Source organism: Miscanthus floridulus, chromosome 4 (genome assembly GCF_019320115.1).
Source record: "Miscanthus floridulus cultivar M001 chromosome 4, ASM1932011v1, whole genome shotgun sequence".
NCBI classification, from domain to species: Eukaryota; Viridiplantae; Streptophyta; class Magnoliopsida; order Poales; family Poaceae; genus Miscanthus; species Miscanthus floridulus.
In genome coordinates this window covers 59,690,521-59,707,677 of record NC_089583.1, presented here as the reverse complement: position 1 = coordinate 59,707,677, position 17,157 = coordinate 59,690,521, and the positions used below count along the sequence as shown (strand labels likewise).

At 42.9% G+C, this 17,157-nt stretch overlaps 2 protein-coding genes across 2 annotated transcripts; both read right to left on the bottom strand.

Moving 5' to 3' along the window:
* Positions 1-1,907: 1,907 nt before the first annotated feature.
* LOC136551541 (alpha-galactosidase-like) lies at positions 1,908-5,437 on the bottom strand. Its single transcript, XM_066543078.1, has 15 exons — positions 5,295-5,437; positions 4,412-4,470; positions 4,275-4,331; positions 4,140-4,174; positions 3,875-3,978; positions 3,638-3,713; positions 3,463-3,521; positions 3,309-3,374; positions 3,136-3,219; positions 2,821-2,885; positions 2,642-2,724; positions 2,475-2,565; positions 2,331-2,380; positions 2,106-2,246; positions 1,908-1,994 (listed from the first exon to the last, which is right to left on the bottom strand). The coding sequence occupies exons 1-15, from the start codon at positions 5,435-5,437 to the stop codon at positions 1,908-1,910; spliced, it is 1,200 nt and encodes a 399-aa protein (XP_066399175.1).
* A 1,298-nt stretch (positions 5,438-6,735) lies between these two features.
* LOC136548544 (uncharacterized) lies at positions 6,736-16,516 on the bottom strand. The gene is made up of 2 exons (XM_066540030.1): positions 15,781-16,516; positions 6,736-7,313 (listed from the first exon to the last, which is right to left on the bottom strand). Exons 1-2 carry the CDS (start codon positions 16,514-16,516, stop codon positions 6,736-6,738), a joined length of 1,314 nt encoding a protein of 437 aa, XP_066396127.1.
* Positions 16,517-17,157: the final 641 nt, after the last annotated feature.

Genomic DNA, 17,157 nt, shown 5'->3' with positions numbered 1-17,157 from the left:
GGTCGGGGTCGGATTCCCGTCGGCCAGGGACCGTGCGCCACCAGGACCGCGCGGTTTGCCAGAGTGGAGCACGACCGGCGCCTGCTTCATCGGAGTCGAGCACGTCCACTGCTGCCGCTCCAGTGCTTCCCGAAGTGGTGCGCAGATCTCGTCAGACGTGGGAGGGAGAGGGGAGGGGGGCTCGCTGGAGTCGGATGGGGGCTCACCGGAGAGGGGAGGCCGGCCTCCAGCAGGATGCTCCGCCGCACGTAGCATGCACAAGCGGAGAAGCGCCGACATGCCACAAGAGATGGGGGAGCAGCGGCTGGAAGGGGATTGGGGAGCAGTGGCTGGAAGAAGAGGAGCAGCGGTCAGACCTAGGACCTCATGCGGCGGAGGGAACAGCGGAGCCTGCGGTCGCGCTGGCCATGGATGCACTCGTGAAGCTACCTGCGCCGGATCCATGGAGGAGGTGTGCCGGACGTCGGCCATGGAGGAGGCCGGAGCAGGGGCGCAGGCACCCGCGCCGCCGGGGGAGGCCCGAGCAGGAGCCGTCGCCGGTGCACCTCAGCACGCCACCTGGCCCGCCCGTCGTCTCCTCGCCGCTGCGCCCCACGGCCGTGCCCTCCGCGCCAGAGATTGGGTCGTGCGTCGGGAGGACGCTTATTTGCCTTCCCTCTCTCCTCCCACGCAAAATGCGTAGTCTGATTGCATAGCCTGTTGGAGGGGGATTTTTTAATGTGCACCACGTATTTTGGGTCAAGATGCCCTTTATGCATAGGCTGTTGGAGACGGTCTAAGCTACCATAGTGTGGCGTCTTGTCTGACTCTTTAAGTACCATCTAAACTTCTGCAGCCAGCTGTCCATACTCAAGAAGCACCTACCATGGTGAACAAGGTCTCACCCTCTTGTAGGCTTATATGCATGCAAGGCCTTCTTGAGCTAGTCACAATGGTCAGGCTGGGCGTTCGGTTTAAACCGACACTTCGGTTCGGTTTTTTTCGGTTCCTTAAAAGTTCGGTTTTCAAGAATGAGAAGCCGATCGGTTAATCAGAGAATGTGAAACCGACCATTTCGGTTTCGGTTTTTTACTTTTGTTTTTCGGTTTAAACCGAGAAAACCGAGCCTACCTCCCCTACGTAGTCGCTCGCATCCGCAACGCGCGCAACTTCGCCTCGAGGAGTAGATGCGCCGCCGCCGCCGCCACCGCCTGCTCACATCTGTGACGCGCCACCGCTGTCGCACCGTGGAGCAACCGCGCTGCGCAGCCACCGAGCCTAGCTCGCCTTGCCTCATGTCGTGCAGGGCCGCCACTGCTCGCCCACCGCAGCTTCCGCACTCCGCCAGATCACCTCCCAGTTGCGCCGCCACCGCCGCTTGGATTTATTAGGGTTTTCGCATGGGGAATCGGGTGGGAGAGGGAGAGGGAGTCGGATGGGAGACGGGGAGAGGCAGTCGGATGGGAGACAGAGACTGGGGGTGGGAGATGCCTCTCGGTACTTCGGTTCGGTATGGCATAGAAACCGAAGCCGAAGCCGAACACCGAACTTCACAGAACTAGAAACCGAAACCGAACCGAAAAACCGAACTACCGACTATTCGGTTCGGTTTCGGTTCGGTGAAAAAGCGCCCAGGGTGACACAACGGTGAGATTCTGTTGGCAGGGCGTCAGGGAATGCTCATTTTTTGCAACACCAGAGATCAGGAAGCTTGGTATAGTTATTACTTCTCACTTTTTACAATCACACATGCATTTACATTGAATGACCACACCACAATATGCTCGCTTCGTTTACTTCTATCCTATTTGTTCAGGTTAAGGCGAACAAGTAACAGTCTTTTATGAATTTCTTGTCCTTCTCCCTCTCCGGGACACCTGAATTTGATGATTTCGACAGGTACACACACCGGTGAGAATCGGTTCTAGCTACTTTGGAGTCAACACATACATCTTGCAAGCATGAGTATCTACTGTCTCCTTCAGTTGTCCTTGCACCGATGATGTAACCTCACCCTGTAACCAAAACAAAATCACATACACAAAACAAGTTTGAGAATTCCTTGCAAGGGAAAAGATATATGCTATGGTAGATCTTGTCTATGATCAGAGAAAATGCATGCTTACGGTCCACAGATCATGAGCATCGACGACAGTGGATTCATTAAGACCAATGCTGCTCCAGCTGGCAGTGATGGATGCTTCATCAGACCCTCTGTTCCATAGAACAACTGCAACTCTCCCTCCACTTAGTGAACCAGCCCAAACCTGATGACAAACAAGATCATGAATATATTATAAACCATCTAGTTTGCTGCTACTCATGCCATTCTGCCTAGCTTGTTTACTTACTTCTTGGTCTCCATCTTGTAGCACTTTGCGCCCTTGCACCCCAAGCACATCTGAACAATTCACCAATCGTTCAAGCTCACTATCATATCATCTCATATTTCATAATTGGAGAAATGAATGAATGAACACAGTTATTTCCTTTACCTTGATTAACCGCGATGACGTTATGGTTGCTGAGGATTTCCTTGGTATCGTTCCTCATCGAGCGGATGTCGCAGCCAATCAGAAGAGGTGCCTGCATCACGGCAGTTCAGCGCTATGGTCATGAAAACGAGCAGTTCTATTGTACTGATGGTTACAAATGTCATTACCTTGGCTAGAGCCCAAATGCTGAAATGGGAGCGGTACTCCTCTGTTGACATCCCCCCGTTTCCGACTTCCAGCATGTCCGGGTCTGAAAGCATAAATAAATAGCATCTCACTCTGCATTCAAGAAAAGGCAAGCCCAAAGTCTGTAAGCTTATATGATGGACTAGGCTAAGTGGCTAACCATTCCATCCAACAGGCCGTGCATATGATGCCCATTTGTCATTAGCATCAGCAATGGCCGTCATGCTGAAGCATTACAAGTGAAAAGATGCATCATCAGATATTGATATGGCTAACAGCATGAGTAGTGAGTAGGGCATGTTCATGCTCCCAAATGGTAAAGCTAGCTTAATGTGTCAAGTAAATGAAGACAAGTTCCTTCCTTGTGAGCTTCACCAAAGTCTTGCACATATCGTTATTAGCACAGTTTTAGCTTGTCAAGGTATATTGTACTCATGTTCACTGATCTAAAAGAAAGGGTGTATATAATGTTCACCTTCCCCAGTTGTCCTGGATGTCACCGGTTGTTCTCCAACTGTTTCCTACACCACTTGCCCATGTTGCTGGGTCATTCACACCCCTACACAACAACATTTTCAAAACCAAACAACTGAATTCAAAGTTCGAACACAAAATTCAACATCTGTTAAAAAAGAGAGGAATAGTTACCATTCACAAAGGGAGAAGAAAATATCCCTCCCAGAATTCAGAAGTGCTTTGCTCATGTTGACATATCTGAATTTTGTCGTAAGCAATTTTTTCAGTCTTTCAAAGTAGCATCACAAGGAGGAACTGCTAAAATCTAGGGAAAGTCGATGCTCACCTTGGTTGCGGACTCAATCCCTGGTCGTTGCAGTTGTCATACTTCAAGTAGTCAACTCCCTTAGATCATTACAATAAAAGAGAAAGAAAAAAAATCAGTTGTGGCAAGAAAGAAAGGCTTTGGTTTCAATTTGCACACGTTTAGAAAGTTTCAATCTAGATGGCACAAAATATACCCAAGACGCGAAGGTTTTTGCATCTTGCTCTTCATATCCGAGCGAACCAGGCATCTGATTGCTGCAAGTTCGTGACCTGAAAGGAGAAAGCATGTGTGATTTGAGAGGGAAAACCAAAACACAAAGCACGGAAATCCATTGAACTGAAGTGTATGGATTTTTTTTCATCCTATCTCTGCCAGCTAATTTTATCTGTCCTTCAGCTTTGTGGTTCTTAATTATATTTATTATGCGTACCCTGCATCACTGTAGACTCCGAGCTTGAGCCCTTTCCCGTGCACATAGTCTGCCAGGGCCTTTATTCCTGATGGGAATGTTGATGGATTTGCGGCAAGATTACCCTGGAAAGTAACAAAGCTGTTTAGCTTACCAATGGAGCAGAGTCTAGCCATTTCAGCAATGTCATGCTGATCCATCTAGTTTTACTTTGCTAAGCAACATAGTTGAACTCTTATGTACTCTTTATTCAACATATATAAATCTACGTTAATGCAGTGCACACCTGGGAGTCCCTAGCATAGGCTGCCCAACAATCATCTGCAGTGTCACAACACAAATGTAGAGTTCTCAAATTTCTTTTTTCAACTGAGAAACAGATAAATGAAAAGAGACAAGATAACAAATCTCAAGAGACTACCTATGTTTAAATAGTCATAACCAAGCTTTGCAAGGCCAGTATCCACGATCGCATCAGCTACACATACATATCATGATTTATGCAGGATTTTGTGATACAATCCCAACTGATTCAATGCTGGAGGAGTGTAGCCTTACCGATTTGCCGAATTATGTCTTCGTTTATATTGCAGGCGAAGTGATTCCAACTGTTCCACCTGAATTTGCCATATATTTAGTTAAGATATGTTTTTTTTTAATAATGGAAGACTTTATTAAAAAACTTCAAGGACAATACATCGAGTTGATACATAGTCTTGGAGGGCACTTCCGGCCTCTGCCTAACAAGAAGCATATAACCAAGCAAACAAAATAGATCACACACACTCTAATGGCTATCAATCCGTAGACTCCACCGACATCTATGTGCCTGTTGGTTCAAAAATAACAGAAAAAATTTCCAGCACTTCTATGTTCACAGTGGTGTTTTGAAGTCTTAACTGGTGTCTATTGTGGTGTCATGCACTTGGAGCTGAAGAAGGCCTGAAACTGAGTACTGTATTTCTAGTGCTGATTGCTGACAGGACTCTGTTTGAGAACATTCCAACCAATGCACGCATGCTTTCTAACACGAATCAAGGAAACAAGGGCAAAAGAGAGATTTATACAAATAAGGATGTGAGTGCATCTTACATGTTTTTTCAACAACACAACACTGCAAATTAAAAGAAACAGACCTTTGATCTTTGAAAGTATCAGAGGAGTGAAAAGGAACACAGATAGAACCAGGAAATATAATCCAGATATTTCTACCCCGTTCGTTTGGCTGATAAGCCATAACTGAAAGTATCGTTCACTGATTTGTTGTAAGAGAAAAATACTGTTCGTTGGCTGAAAAAGTACGATAAGCCAAGCGAACAGGTGTTCATAGAAAAAAAAAGAACTTGTCACCAAAAGGACACACGCATGTCCATGTACTTGAAGAAGAAAACCCTGAAAAATAACACCACACAACTTGTAAGGCTAATAAAAGATCAGTTACCCCATCTGTGGAGTCAGTCCAAGACCATTCTCCAGGGTAGCTCTCCTCACCACCGCCACCGGGGACCTCTCCGGCCGGATCGCCACCACCGACGTCGACAGCAAGATGAAGACGAGAGCACAGAGGAGTGCTTTCTCTTCCATGACAAAGAGGTGGGCAGGGCAGGTAACTGCTGCAAGAGTGATGATGTGGTATTTAATGTCTCCTTGTTAGTTTCCATGTCGTTATGTTGTATAATATATATTTCCATGTCGTTATGTTTTTTTTTTTGTGTGTGTGTATATATATATATATATCTACAAAATAAGTTATTCTGTAGCCACCTCCATTTACGATAATTTTATATACTAATTTACGATAATGTTAATACATATTTACGATAGTTGGGTTACTATAACACATGGAGATATTTACCATAACGTTATAATAAACCACTTAGTAAGGAGTTACTATAACCTCGTAAATTATTATAGTAATTATCGTAACTCAAAGTGGCTACAAAATAAATTATTTTATAGCCAGCTACATAATATATATAGCAATGGGCCAGCATCAGGACAACACTTCGTCACGAGCTTAGCTTCCCATGGATTGTTTGCCGTGTAAAGTAAGTTCTTGTTATTCACATATTTTCTGTAGCTAATAAGGGTTGATGAGTTCAACTGCTGTTATTAAGTGTAACCTTTTTTTTGGCATTGATTATAGCTGTTACAGTTGATGCAACTTTGACGTGTAAAAAGTTCGCCTGCATATTTGGTACAACCTTCTAACTGAAGATAATTTACTAACGTTAGAAAAATGAAGACGTAGACCCTACGACTACGAGAGTATGAAATGGTGCTTCTATAAAGATAAAAACTGCGGCATCGAACACACACGGGCATTCATCGGTAGTCATGGCGATAGGCCCGTTCGCTCGGAGGAATTTTAGTAGAATTTAGAGAAATCTGAATGAATCTTAAAAAAATTTGTGAGAGAAAAATACTATTCTAAATGAAAAAAAGAAGTGGATCAAGAACACGCGAACCGGACCTATATCTAAAAAAAAAAACTAACCCAGTACGTAAGGTCATTGAACCTACTACTAACAGGTCATAAGCACGATTGCCTAATTACTGCTGCTAATCGATTTCCCTAAAAAAACTGATGCTAATCGAGACTTATTTCCAACTGTCCCCGCCCTAAAAAAACTGATGCTAATCGAGACTTATTAAAAGGTAAAACACAATGACTTTTGTAGGTAAATGCCTGTGATGAAGAGGTAAAACAAAAAAGATGAGGCGGTAAACTCTCTGGAAATTATGTCACTTAAACTTCTAGGAGCATGTCTAGCGGTCTATCTAAATTCACTACTTATCCTATATTTGATAGTGGATGTCAATAAATCCACTCTAGCAAGCTACCTATTTAGCTACCTATTTTTATTGATCAACAATTTTTTTCAAACACTGTCTACATCTGTTGGGCCACCAGACTTGGCTACATAATTTTTTTCACCCACTGGCCTCTCTGTTTCCTTCGTCGAGTGCTGTCCGACCCGCACGCGCCCGCTGCCGTCCGCACGCCTGCAGGCCGCCAGCGCGGCGCGCGAGCTCCCCGGCGCGAGTTCCCGGCAGAGCGCGGACTTCCTCGCCGGTGCGCCCGCTGCCGTGCGCCCGCTGACGTCTGCCTGCCCGGCGTGGCGGCCTGCCCCCGGCGCGGCTCGCTGGCCCCAGCGGCGGCGGGTTTGCAGACGGCTCGCCGCTGGCTTCTTCCCCGGCCGTCCGCAACTGACTTCATCCTCGGCCGGCTGCTCCTTCCCCTCCCTAGCCAGCTGCCTCTTCCCAGCGGCCGGGGTCTTCTTGTCCAGCGACGGCAGGGGATCCTTCTTCTCCAGCGACGGTCTCCTACGCGGCCGGCTGCTTCCAACAATGCTCCTCCTGGCCGCGTCGTTCCCTCGCGACAACGTTGTCTCCATGGCTGAGTTCCTCCATGGCACGAGGAAGAGGATGACATATGGGCTCCACATGTCATTGGCTACTGAATTGAATTTGAGAGCCACGATTCACATAGTATCGCCGGAGTTGGAAGTAAAATTTAGTTAGGATAAAAATAGGTGGCTATCTAAACAGATAAATAGGTAGTCTGATTTAGGTAGTGTCGTTGGAGATGCTCTGAGGTACTCGTGTACGATTATCTTGAAAATTACATTTTTAGATGAATATAAAATGTTCTTTCTCTACCTAAAATCTAGTACGCTGGATATGTCCGAATTAGTATTATCTTAGATGCAAAACGTTAAACAGTCGGTCATCCTCTGTTTAGCGTTTAAAAGGATGATTAGATAGTTTAAACGGTTGCATGTACTGTAGCAGTAAATATACATATAAAAGTATATTCTCTGTGCAAACTTTAAAGTGCAATTTAAGTCCATAGACAATAAATAATTATACATATAGTCATACACATAGTCATATAGACATCGTTTAAATAGCATCAAAATTTCTCCTCCATGCTTGCAAGCCCAATTTCACCCACCCAAAAAATTCATTTAACACCCAAACTTTCATAGTTTATTGCCTAACGATTGTTTAAATGCTTCTTTTGGTGTTTACACCGTTTGGCCACTGTTTGATGCCATCGTCCGTTTTTTGACCAGTTTGACCGTTTAGACATGTCTAGTGTTTAATTTAGTGGCTAGAGCCTAAACTGTATATGAACCCACAATTTAGCTTAAAATGCGTGTAGACCACCGTTTAGACACATTTAGACGAACATTTATCTACATTAATAATTAATGACATGTCTGGTATAATCAACATCATAGTGACAATATTGTTTCAATTAACAAAGTCCACTTGTAGATGGTGCTTATGCATGTGTAGGGGCAAAAATGTGAAAATACCAAAAACCAAGCACCATGATACAAGTAGAGCAATGGGGGACATGGTAGGGCCACCAGGGCCCACCTAGTGGGGTTGGTTGATTGCACTAGTGGTCGCCCGACCTGGTCCCACTCCCTACCATGTCACTGATCCATGCCTTGCCAAGGAAACACATTTTCAAGCCATCTCATGCACTGGTCCAAAGTCGGTTGCATCCAAGGGTTGGTATGGACTCAACCTTGGATTGGAGGGCCCACCACGGGTGTATGGACAAGTTTTGTGGCGCCAAACCGATATTGTGCAACTGTCAATTGCCACGGAGCATGAACCCGCATCGTAGAATGGTGGGGTGGTGCATCCTAGGGTCGGTCGACCCTAGAGGGTCGCCTAATGCCACCAGGTCTCCACCGACCTTCCACTCACTCCTACAAGTAGCCCCCTCCTCCTTAGTGTTGTAAATAGGTGCTTGGCGCCACTTTGTAAATCATCTTCAAGTGGAAGGAGAAGATCATCCAAGGAAGTAGTGTAGTTGAAAGATTCTAAATGGCTAGAGGGGTGAATAGTCTATAAAAATTCTCTACAAATACACTAGAGCAAGTTGTTAGAACACTAAATGGCTTAATCCAATTTCGCTCTAGCTCTACAAGGGTTGCAAGCCATCAATTCCAACAATTCTAGTTGCTATGATGCACACAAGAGACTAAGTCACTATACACTAAGAGCTCTCAAATAAGCTACACTAAAGAGCTTCACTAGGTGGAACTAAACTAGCAAGCAAGCTCTCAAAACTAGCTACACTAAAGAGCTTGCTACACAACTAGTCTGCAAAGAATGTAAGGAAGTAAGTAGGGTGATTATACCGTCCGTGTCAAGGAATGAACCAATCACAATATGAATGCTAAATCACTCACTGGAAGAGTTCCAATCATAAGGGACACCAAGATTTTTCTCCTGAGGTTCACGTGCTTGCCGGCACGCTAGTCCCAGTTGTATCGACCAACACTTGGTGGTTCGGTGGCTAATTGGCACCACACCAAGCCTTCACTAGGCACCGCAAGAACCTACCACAAGTGAGGTAACTCAATGACACGAGCAATCCACTAGAGTTACCTTTCAATGCTCCGTCGGGGAAGGTACAAGTCCCCTCACAATCATCGGGAGATGACCACGAACAATCATCAACTTGTGCCAATGCTCCTCCGCTGCTCCAAGCCATCTAGGCGGCGGCAACCACCAAGAGTAACAAGAAATCCATAGCCACAATGATCCTAAAGGGCCACTAGATGCAATCACTCCAGCAAATGCATTAGGAATCACTCCCAATATCACTATGATGATGAATCAATGAGGGAGATGAGTGGGAGGTTTTGCTTAGGCTCACAAGGATGTCAAGTATGTCAAAGTGCCAAGAGGGTGAGCCCTAAGTCGGCCAACACCTATTTATAGAGCCCCCTTGGCTCAAAGAGCCGTTGGCTCCACGTAGGCAGGACCAGACTCATCGATCAGACTCTGAGTTGAGTCCGGTCGCTAGGGTTTGGTCGCTCCTAGCCGTCCACACATCCTCGCTTTGAATACCGATCATTGGATCTCAACAGCTATAATGGTCAGCACACAATCAACCAAATGACCGGACTCACCTCTATGAACTGACCGGACCTAGACACCCCCAAGTCTGGTTGAGAACAAAGAGCCCCCAGAGCACCAAAACATGACCGGACTCAGTCCAGTCCTTGTGATCGGACTCCCGCCTAGGTCCGATCCTTACTGCATCACCTGACCATGCACACTAGGGTTAGGACCGGACATTAGTGAACAATGTTTCACCAGGGTCCGGTCGTTCTTCTCCAGCAGGGTCTAGTCGCATCAATTTTTACACCGAGAGCACCTAGCTACATCAAACCGAGTCCGATCAAGCATGATCGGACTCACCACCTAGGTTCGGTCCTCCTCATCGAGCCATGTTACCCTCTCTCGCTACTGTGCTGATGTCATCGCCTAACCGGACTCAGCCGGTAGGGTCCGATCTTGGCCAGTGCCTAGGGTCTGGTCCTCACTAAGCCTTCTCGGCCCCTAGTCACAACATTGACCAAACTCTAGCAACCAGGGTCTGGTCCTGGTCAAGCTAGGGTCCAGTCATAGACCAGTGCCTTCTTTTCTTTTTCTATCACCTCAAACACTTCACCCTTGCTTCCAAGTTGCTAACCACAAAGTATAGAACTTGTGTGCCCATGTGTTAGCATTTTTCAAAGCATTTTACATGGGTTAATTGTTAGCACACTAGGTCCCTAATGCATATGCAAGAATTATGTCACCTAGTGGCACTCGATAACCGCTTAGCCAAATATTTTCCCTCTTTATAGTATGGCTATCGATCCTAAACACACTCACACCCTCTATGGTGTCTTGAGTGCCAAAACAAAAACCTATTTGATACCTTTGCCTTGATCAACCTAGTTTTTGTTTTTCTCTTTCTTCTTTTCCAAGTTGGAGCACTTGATCTTCAAGTTTTGGTCACCACCATCACCATGACCATCATCTAGCTCCACCACTTGGCTTTGGACCATCCTCTCTTGTCTACACACTGAGCTCAAGGATTAGTCCATAGGTTTCATCAATTATCCAAAACCAAACTAGGGCTTTCAATCTCTCCTTTTTTAGTAATTAATGATAACCTTTTCACAAAGATATTCAATAATATCTTTTTAGATTCATGCTGCTTGCCCAAATTGGTAGCATTAGCTCCCCTTACATATGTACTAAGAGTTTGGATTTGAAAGCTTGCACATATGCATGGATAGAAAGTATGGGAAAGTAATGTCTACCAAATGATGCTAAGGTATAAGAGATGGACCTTTGAAGCATGATACCAATCGGAGTGCACCAATATACTATCCTTAGCACCATGGTTTGTTAGATATCACTTGAAAAGCAACACAAAGAACTAGATATCCTCATGAGATCAACATTATAAGCAAGGTACTAGTACTACTTGTGAAAACAACTTCAAGGCTTATCTAACTATCATCCTATGCATGCTAGTTCTTTATTTCATCAATCAATCCTACAACTAGCATACAACACACAAGCATGGATAAGAAATTTAAAGACCTTGTGTCATGCAAGCAAACATATGTAATGTCCATACAAATGCAACATACAAGTTCATGAGCTTGCTCCCCCTACTTGTGTGCTTCAAATTTTAATTGATGCCCTTCTTTTGTCAAACTCTTCCCCTTTGTCAAAGCTATCGTCTTTGTGGACTAATTCTCCCGCTTTGGCATTAATTACCAGAAAAGGTGAGCTCAAATTTTAGATAGGTAAGGGTGAGATCATGTTATATGAGGATCATTTTCCCAAATTTAGTTCAATCTAGATCACTTGCAAAAGATATTTAACTCAGTTTGATCCAATGGCAAGCTTTTTCACACCTACATTTAAAGGGTTATCTTGACAATGTTGAGTTAAACACTTATAGCTCATTTTCTAGATTAAACACTAGGTTCACAAGCCCACAAACATGTCATATGCTACCATTAGATTATTTCAAACATAGAAGCAATAGTAGTACCATACAAGCATCAAATTCATTTGAATTTTCATGAACGAGCCTATAAAACATGAGGAATGACTAGATGCACTAAACAAGTCCTTAGCATAGGATGAATGACATGTCAAAAAAATTACCTTTCTTTGCTCAAAGGAGAGGCATGTCATATAAGTGGGGGTGCATCAACACATATTTGAGAAATCCAAAATATTCAATTCATTCCTTAGCTTGCAAAACCTCTTCCCATCCAGTGGCTTGGTGAATATATCAGCAAGTTGATTATCGGTGCCCACACTCTCAATACAAATGTCCCCTTTTTGTTGATAATCTCTTATGAAATGATGACGAAAATGTATATGCTTTGTTCTTGAATGTTGAACCAGATTGTTGGTGAGCTTCAAAGCACTCTCATTGTCACATAGAAATGGCACTTGTTTGAATTTGATTCCAAAGTCATTCAAAGTAGCATTCATCCAAAGTAATTGAGCACAACAACTACCAGCCGAAATGTATTCCTCTTTGGCCGTTGAAAGTGCTATACTATTTTGCTTCTTTGATGACTAAGATACAAGTGATCTTCTCAATAATTGACATGTGCCCAAAGTGCTCTTCCTCTAAACCTTGCATCCCGCATAATCGGAGTCTGAATATCCAATCAACTCAAATCTTGCTCCTTTGGAATACCACAATCCAACATTTTGTGTATACTTTAAGTACCTCAATATTCTCTTTGTTGCCTTCAAATAACTTTCTCTTGGTGAGGCTTGAAATCTTGCACATATGCATACACTAAACATCACATCTGGCCTTGATGTGGTCACAAGAGTAGGCTTCCAATCATAGATCGATACATCTTTTGATCCACCATATTGCTACTAGCATCACTATCCAAGTTTTCATTTGTTCCCATAGGTGTACTAATAGCCTTTGCATCATCCATTCCAAACTTCTTGAGCATATCTTTGATGTACTTGCCTTGACTCACAAATGTACCATTCTTCAATTGCTTGATTTGAAGACCAAAGAAGTAACTAAGCCCTCCAATCATGGATATCTCAAACTCATTTGCCATCATCTTTCCAAACTCTTCATAAAAGTCTTGATTGGTTGATCCAAATATGATGTCATTCACATAGATTTGTAACACAAACAAGTCCTTACCTATCTTCTTGGTGAAGAGAGTGGTGTCAACCTTACCCATCTTGAATCCTTTAGAGAGTAGGAAATCCCTCAACCTCTCATACCATGCTCTAGGTGCTTGCTTCAAGTCGTACAATGACTTCTTCAACTTGTAAATATAGTTGGGCTTCTTGTCATCTTCAAATCTAGGTGGTTGTTCAACATAAACTTCTTCATTGATGTAGCCATTGAGAAATGCACTTTTCACATCCATTTGATATAGCTTGATGTTGTGGGCACAAGCATAGGCTAATAAGATCCTAATTGTTTCCAATCTTGCAACCGGGGCATATGTTTCACCAAAGTCAAGACCCTCTACTTGAGTGTAACATTGTGCTACCAATCTTGCTTTGTTTCTTACTACAATCCCATCTTAATCTTGCCTGTTGTGAAAGACCCATTTGGTTCCAATCACATTGTGTCCCTTTGACCTCTCAACTAACTCCTATACTTGATTTCTTATGAAGTTGTTTAGTTCTTCATGCATGGCATTTACCCAATCAATATCTCTCAATGCTTCATCTATCTTCTTTGGCTCAATGAATAACACAAAAGAGAAATGCTCACAAAATGATACCAATCTTGATCTTGTTTGTACACCTCTAGAAATATCTCCAATTATAGAGTCCAATGGGTGATCTTTTGCTACATTGATTGGTTGGAGCACTTGAACTTGATTGCTGGCACTTGGTTGGTTATTTGGTTGAGATGATGAACTAGCCACTTGTTGTTGATCTTGCACTTGAGCACCACTTGTACTAGCTTGACTTTGATCATGAGGAGCACTAGCTTGTACATTTGAGTTAGAGAGCACTTGATTCTTGTCATCTTCAACATCAATCACTTCTCTAGGCCTTATATCACCAATGTCCATCTTCTTCATTACATTAACCAATTGAGAGTCTCTCACATCATCTAGATTCTTATCTTTCTCTTAAGAACCATTGGTTTCATTCAAATTCAAGATCATGAACCTCCTCAAGAGTACCGCTAGCCAAATTCCAAACTCTATAAGCCTTGCTAGTAGTGGAGTAACCAAGCAAGAAGCCTTCATCACATTTCTTCTCAAATTTGCTCAATCTAGTGCCTTTCTTCAATATGTAGCATTTGCAACCAAAAACCCTAAAGTATGCAATATTGGGCTTTCTACCATTGAAGAGCTCATAAGGTGTCTTCTCCAACATTGGATAACAATAGAGGCGGTTGCTATAGTAGCAAGCCATGTTGATTGCTTTGGCCCAAAATGAATCACTAACATTGTACTCACTTAGCATTGATCTTGCCATGTCAATTAAATATATTCTTCCTCTCAACAAGGCATTGGATTGTGGAGTGTATTTGGTCGAGAATTGATGTCTAATTCCAAACTCATCAATTCTAGTATTCTTGAACTCACTACCATTGTCACTTTTTACTTTCTTGATTGTTGTTTCAAACTCTTTGTGTATTCTCTTGATGAATGTCTTGAAAGTATCAAACACATCACTTTTATCAACAAGAAAGAAGACCCATGTATATCTAGTGAGATCATCCACTATCACAAATTCATATTTGTTTCTACCAATGCTAGTATATGTTGTTGGTCTAAATAAATCCATGTGTAATAACTCAAATGCTCTAGATGTGCTCATGATGCTCTTCTTAGGATGTGTGTTGCCAACTTACTTTCTAGCTTGACATGCACTACACAACTTATCCTTCTCAAATATGACATCTTTCAAGCCCCTTACTAGATTATGTTTATCAATTTGTTCAATTATATCATTCCAACATAGACAAGTCTTCTATGCTATAACCAACCCATGCTAGACTTAGTGAGCAAACATGTTGACAATTGAGTTTCACTAGCATTGAAATCAATCAAGTATAGATTCTCATATCTAAATCCTTTGAATATCAAGTTAGAGCCATCTATACTTATGATCTCTACATCATCCACACCAAATACACACCTAAAATTAAGATCACAAAGTTGTGCTACCGACAACAGGTTGAAGTTCAAGCTCTCTACTAATAGCACATTGGAAATGCTCAAATCATTGGATATTGCAATCTTACTAAGCCCTTTGAGCATGCCTTTGCCGTTGTCACCAAATGTGATACTATCACACCCATTGCTATCATTTGTGTTGATTGAATTAAACATTCTTGAATCATAGGGCATGTGTTGTGTGCACCCACTATCAAGCACCCAATGCCTTCCTTTGGCTTTATAATTAACCTACAAAAGAAGATCAATTCTTTTTAGGTACCCAAACTTCATTGGGTCCTTGAAGGTTAGTGACTAAGGCCTTTGGCACCCAAATGGTTTTCTTCTTTGAGCCCACAATTGGTGTACCAATAAACTTAGCATGCACACCATTCACACCCTTGGTAAGCATATAATAAGAATCAAATTTGATTGAGTATACATTGGTTGGTTTGTTCTTGTTCTTGCAATATTGCTCTATGTGCCCAACTTGCTTGCATTTATTGCAAAACTGACCATTGTTCTTACAAAACTAGTCTTGTGTGGAGCAAAAGCTGCCTTGCCTTTCTTGGGGGTATAGCCTAATCCCTCTTTGGTGAGAGAAAAATCTTTGGCTACCCAAGCACTTTAGCAAGCGGGCCTCGCCACCATAGGAATTTCCTAAGGCACGAGTGAGCTCATTGACCTCCTTCTTGAGAGACTCATTCTCAACCATTAGTGAGGCATCACAAGTGAAACCATGACTAGTAGATGAGGTGGAAGTAGTAGTGCTACAAGAAGGGTTAGTAGGAGCAACAACAATAGGCTTGTAGAATGATTCATCAATAATATCACAAGTCAAGCCCACGTCACATGATACAACAAACTTATGCTTGTCTTGCTCTAGGAGAGAGGAGTGAGCCTTTTCAAGCTTAGAGTGAGCTTTGCCAAGCTTCTCATGGGCTTCCATTAGCCTCTCATGAGTAGCATTGAGCTCTTCAAAGGCTTGCTCAAGAGATTTGCATTTCTTGCACAAGTCTTTGCACTCCTTCCTCTTTAGCTCAAGACATTCATGAGCTTGTTCCATCATGTCCATGAGTACCTCCTTGGAGTACTCATCATCATCATCACTCCTACAATCATCACTTTCACAATCATCACCATCACTTTCATCATATTTTACCTTAGAGGACTTAGTCATGAAGCATGATGGTGTGTTGAAGAGAGAAGGCTTGTTATTGATGGCGATACTTGCAAGTGTCTTCTTCTTGGATGTCTTATCATTATCACTAGACTCATCACTATCTAAAGAAGGATCACTATCCCAAGTCACAACATAAGAGCTAGCCTTCTCCTTCTTTTCCTTCTTCTCCTTCTTCTCATCCTCTTCATTGTCACTATTGTATGGACAATTCGCCATGATATGATCCTTGCTCTTGCATTTAAAGCATCTTCTCACTTGATCTTTGTTCTTGAAATTGTCCCTTCTCTTTGTTGACTTGTAGCCATTCTTCTTCATGAACTTACCAAAGTTCTTCACAAATAAAGCCATGGATTCCATGTCAAAGTCACTAGCTTCTTCATCATCATTTGATTCTTCTTTCTTTGCTTTGCCCTTGCTCTTGGATGATGTGCTAGCCTTGAATGCCACTCTTCTTCTTCTTGTCCTCATCCTTCTTCTCATCTTGGTCAACCCTCTCCATTTCCACATGGTATGTCTCTTATGTCATGACATCACCTAATACTTGGTTAGGGATTATGTCCTTCAATCCTCCTCTAATGATGATCAATCTCAATGTCTCAAACCTTGGAGGTAGACACATCAAGAATCGATGAGAGAAATCATCATCTTGCATTTTCTCACTCAAACTCGTGAGATCGTTGACAATCACTTGCATTATAGGGAACATATCCGGAATGCTCTCATCATCCTTCATCTTGAAGCTTGTCAACTTGTCCTTGAGAATGTACAATTTTGCACTCTTGACTGCCGGTGTGCCCTCATATATTTCTTCCAATCTCTTCCACACCTCACTAGCTATCTCAAGATCTTTGATTTGCTCAAACACCATTGAATCAATGGCAATGTAAATGGTGTTGAGTGTTGAAAGGATCAAGATGCCCAAGAGGGGGGTGAATTGGGCTAATTCTAAATTTTTTTTGCAATAATTAAATCCTATGGTTAGCCCAATTAACCCCTTGTGCCTAGAAAGTGTTCCTAATTGTTCTACTGCATAAAAGACTTGCAACCAAAGTTCTAATCCTACTCTAGCATGGCAACTCTAAGAATGTAAAGACATGAAATGAATTGCTCAAAGTAAATGC

Bases quoted from the DNA above. Each gene is read 5' to 3' on its own strand.
- LOC136551541 (XM_066543078.1), bottom strand. From the start codon at position 5,437: ATGGAAGAGAAAGCACTCCTCTGTGCTCTCGTCTTCATCTTGCTGTCG. The intron at 4,332-4,411 runs GTAAGGCTACAC...ATGTATGTGTAG, and splicing joins AGACATAATTCGGCAAATCG to CTGATGCGATCGTGGATACT. The intron at 1,995-2,105 runs GTAAGCATGCAT...TTTTGGTTACAG, and splicing joins ATGCTCATGATCTGTGGACC to GGTGAGGTTACATCATCGGT.
- LOC136548544 (XM_066540030.1), bottom strand. From the start codon at position 16,516: ATGAGAAGAAGGATGAGGACAAGAAGAAGAAGAGTGGCATTCAAGGCT. The intron at 7,314-15,780 runs GCAAAGCTCACT...AATTCAATTCAG, and splicing joins GGAAGCCCATGAGAAGCTTG to TAGCCAATGACATGTGGAGC.